At 56.4% G+C, this 2,885-nt stretch overlaps 1 protein-coding gene across 1 annotated transcript; it reads right to left on the reverse strand.

Moving 5' to 3' along the window:
* LOC8057950 (glycine-rich cell wall structural protein) lies at nt 1,668–2,606 on the reverse strand. The gene is made up of 2 exons (XM_021453405.1): nt 2,402–2,606; nt 1,668–2,311 (listed from the first exon to the last, which is right to left on the reverse strand). The coding sequence occupies exons 1-2, from the start codon at nt 2,604–2,606 to the stop codon at nt 1,668–1,670; spliced, it is 849 nt and encodes a 282-aa protein (XP_021309080.1).

Here is a 2,885-nt window from a genome sequence, read left to right on the forward strand (position 1 = left end):
TTTTTCAGCTTCGCTCCATGTTTTTTTAGCCAAACGGTTTCAGCTCCACGCACTCAGTTCGAGAAAAAAAAGTAGAGTCGTGAGAGCACCTAAAGAGGTACTCCACAAACTCCAGTTTTTTGTGAAGCTGCTCCACGGTGGAGTTTATGAAGCAGAATTTGTGGAGCAGTTCCAAACACCCCCTTAGTTTTTATTTTTGTCTATATTTAATACTCCATACATGCGTCTAAAGATTTGATGTGATGGAGAATCTGAAAAAAGTTTACAAAATTTTTTACAACTAAACAAGGCCTCAGATTCAGAGCCGACGCTCATCTTGTGCATGCCTTTACTTTGGGGAGAAAATATGCAACGCACTCCCATGAATTAAACCTCTCAAGTTGTGCCCGCGTCTATCAGTTTGTACTTGTACAAATTGAACACACACCTAAAGAATACTCCCTCCATATCATGAAGGTAGACGTTTTAGGCTTTGGTGCTAATTTCACGTTAGTTGACGTTCTGAGTGTGGGAGATCAAAACCGGACTTGTTTGCCCCCGGCTGTTCAACTTCGACGCAGCATTAATACATGCATGCACTCATCGGTTCTTGCCCAGCATTCAAAGCTAAGCACGCCGCTCGCCGCACGCTGGTTGCTCGCGCGCGCTCTCCATCTTCCTCTGCTATTCTTGGTGGTCCACTGATGGCTCCCTCGCCTGTGATCGCGCTCGCCGCTCGCCGCGTGCTGGCTGCTCGCCGCGCGATGGCCGCTCGCCGCACGCTACTCAAAGCCGAAATTCTAAATTGAAAATGGCGAGCGCCGGCGGCAAAGCAAAGAGCAGCAGCGCCGCGCGCGAAAGTGAAAGCAGCAGCGCGCGAAGCAAAAACCAGCAGCAACAGCGCCTGTGAACGGCCGAGTGCACGAGCTACAGTGCCATGCATAATGCATGCGCCGGCGGCAAAGCAAAGAGCAGCAGCGCCGCGCGCGAAAGTGAAAGCAGCAGCACGCGAAGCAAAAACCAGCAGCAACAGCGCCTGTGAACGGCCGAGTGCACGAGCTACAGTGCCATGCATAATGCATGCAAAAAATTATGTTGCCCAAGGGGTTCGAACCAGGGACACCAGCCTCGAGCTACGCAATGCAAGCCAACTGAGCTAGGATAGTTTGTTGTTTAAATAGCACGCACACTGCTATTTAATAAGGGTAAAGATGGAAAATTAACCTCTAATTAATCACTCCTTGGTTACCACAATCATGTCCTAAACGTCTACCTTCATGATATGGAGGAGTACCAAGTACTACGGCGTTGTTAACTCTTGCGGGAACCTGACAGCCCAAGCTTTACTGTCCGAGCTCGCTGCATCAATTCGCTGTCGCAGAGCGTCCTCATGACTCATGAGCACGTATACTACGCATCATCATTCATCCAAACCAAATTCAAACGAGATTTTGACTTCATTTATATTTCTCGAATCTTTCAGGGAGCGAGCATTACATGGAGTAGGTACATACCATTGTGATTGATATCACCATCACAGAAACTAATACATGAGCACGAACAAATCTCGGAAACCAGAGGACACACAACCAACAACCTGCCGGAACTGCAAACTTTCACAAATCACAACCTGTCACCCATCATCCGATATATAGAAGAACTGCAGGGAAATGTATGCTGCTGACGTATCAGTGCTTGCCACCGATGCCAATGCCGCCTCCGCCACCGCCACCGCCACCGCCACCGCCGCCGAACCCGCCGCCCTTGCCAAACCCAAAGCCAAATCCCTTGCCGAAACCACCGCCGGAGCCACCGCCAGCGCCGCCACCATATCCACCGCCGCTGCCAAGACCACCACCCTTGCCAAAGCCGCCGCCGTAGCCACCGCCGGAGCCGAGGCCACCACCCTTGCCAAAGCCGCCGCCGTAGCCACCGCCGGAGCCGATACCACCACCCTTGCCAAAGCCGCCACCCATGCCATGCCCACCGCCAAGGCCGCCGCCCTTGCCATAGCCTCCACCGATGCCATGACCAATACCGCCTCCTAGTCCACCGCCCTTTCCATAGCCACCGCCGAGACCGCCGCCCTTTCCATATCCACCGCCCAATCCATGGCCAATGCCACCGCCGAGGCCACCGCCCTTCCCGTAGCCTCCACCAATGCCATGGCCGATGCCGCCTCCAAGTCCGCCACCCTTGCCGTACCCGCCGCCAACGCCATGACCGATCCCGCCACCAAGGCCTCCACCCTTGCCGTACCCACCACCAAGGCCATGGCCGATGCCACCTCCGAGACCGCCACCTTTCCCGTACCCTCCACCAAGGCCGCCACCTTTTCCGAAGCCGCCGCCGAGGCCGTGGCCGATCCCGCCACCCAGCCCAGCGCCACCTCCTCCGCCATACCCACCTCCTCCACCACAACCGCCTCCGCCGCCTCCCCCGCCACCATAGCCGCCGCCACCGCCGCCCAAGCCAGCACCCTTGCCGAAGTGCTTCTTGAGCCACAGGAACTTCTCGTCGGCTGCGGCGGCGGCGTCCTTGGTGGCGACCGGGCGAGCCCACGCGCCCACGGCCGCGCTGCTCAGGCAGAGCAGCAGCGCCAGCGCCACCCCCTTGCTCTTCGCCATGGCTGCTATAGCTAGCTAGCTAGCTGTGTGGAGCGCGCACTCGTACTCCTGGAGGAAGAAAAGGTGCTTGTGAGAGGACGCGGTGCAGTGGTCTCGTAGCTCAGCGGCTTTATATAGCCGTGACCGACCGCAGTGCAGAGTGACGAAGCTACGGGGGGAGGAGCTGAGCTGAACAGAGCTGAGCATTAAGTGATGGCTATCTGTGCACTGGACTGGCCATGTGGTTGGGGGAGGAGGACGCGGTGGCCATGGCCGGCGGTGGCGCTGGCGCAATAAAGG

This window comes from Sorghum bicolor, chromosome 2 (assembly GCF_000003195.3).
Source record: "Sorghum bicolor cultivar BTx623 chromosome 2, Sorghum_bicolor_NCBIv3, whole genome shotgun sequence".
In the NCBI taxonomy this organism is placed as follows: Eukaryota; Viridiplantae; Streptophyta; class Magnoliopsida; order Poales; family Poaceae; genus Sorghum; species Sorghum bicolor.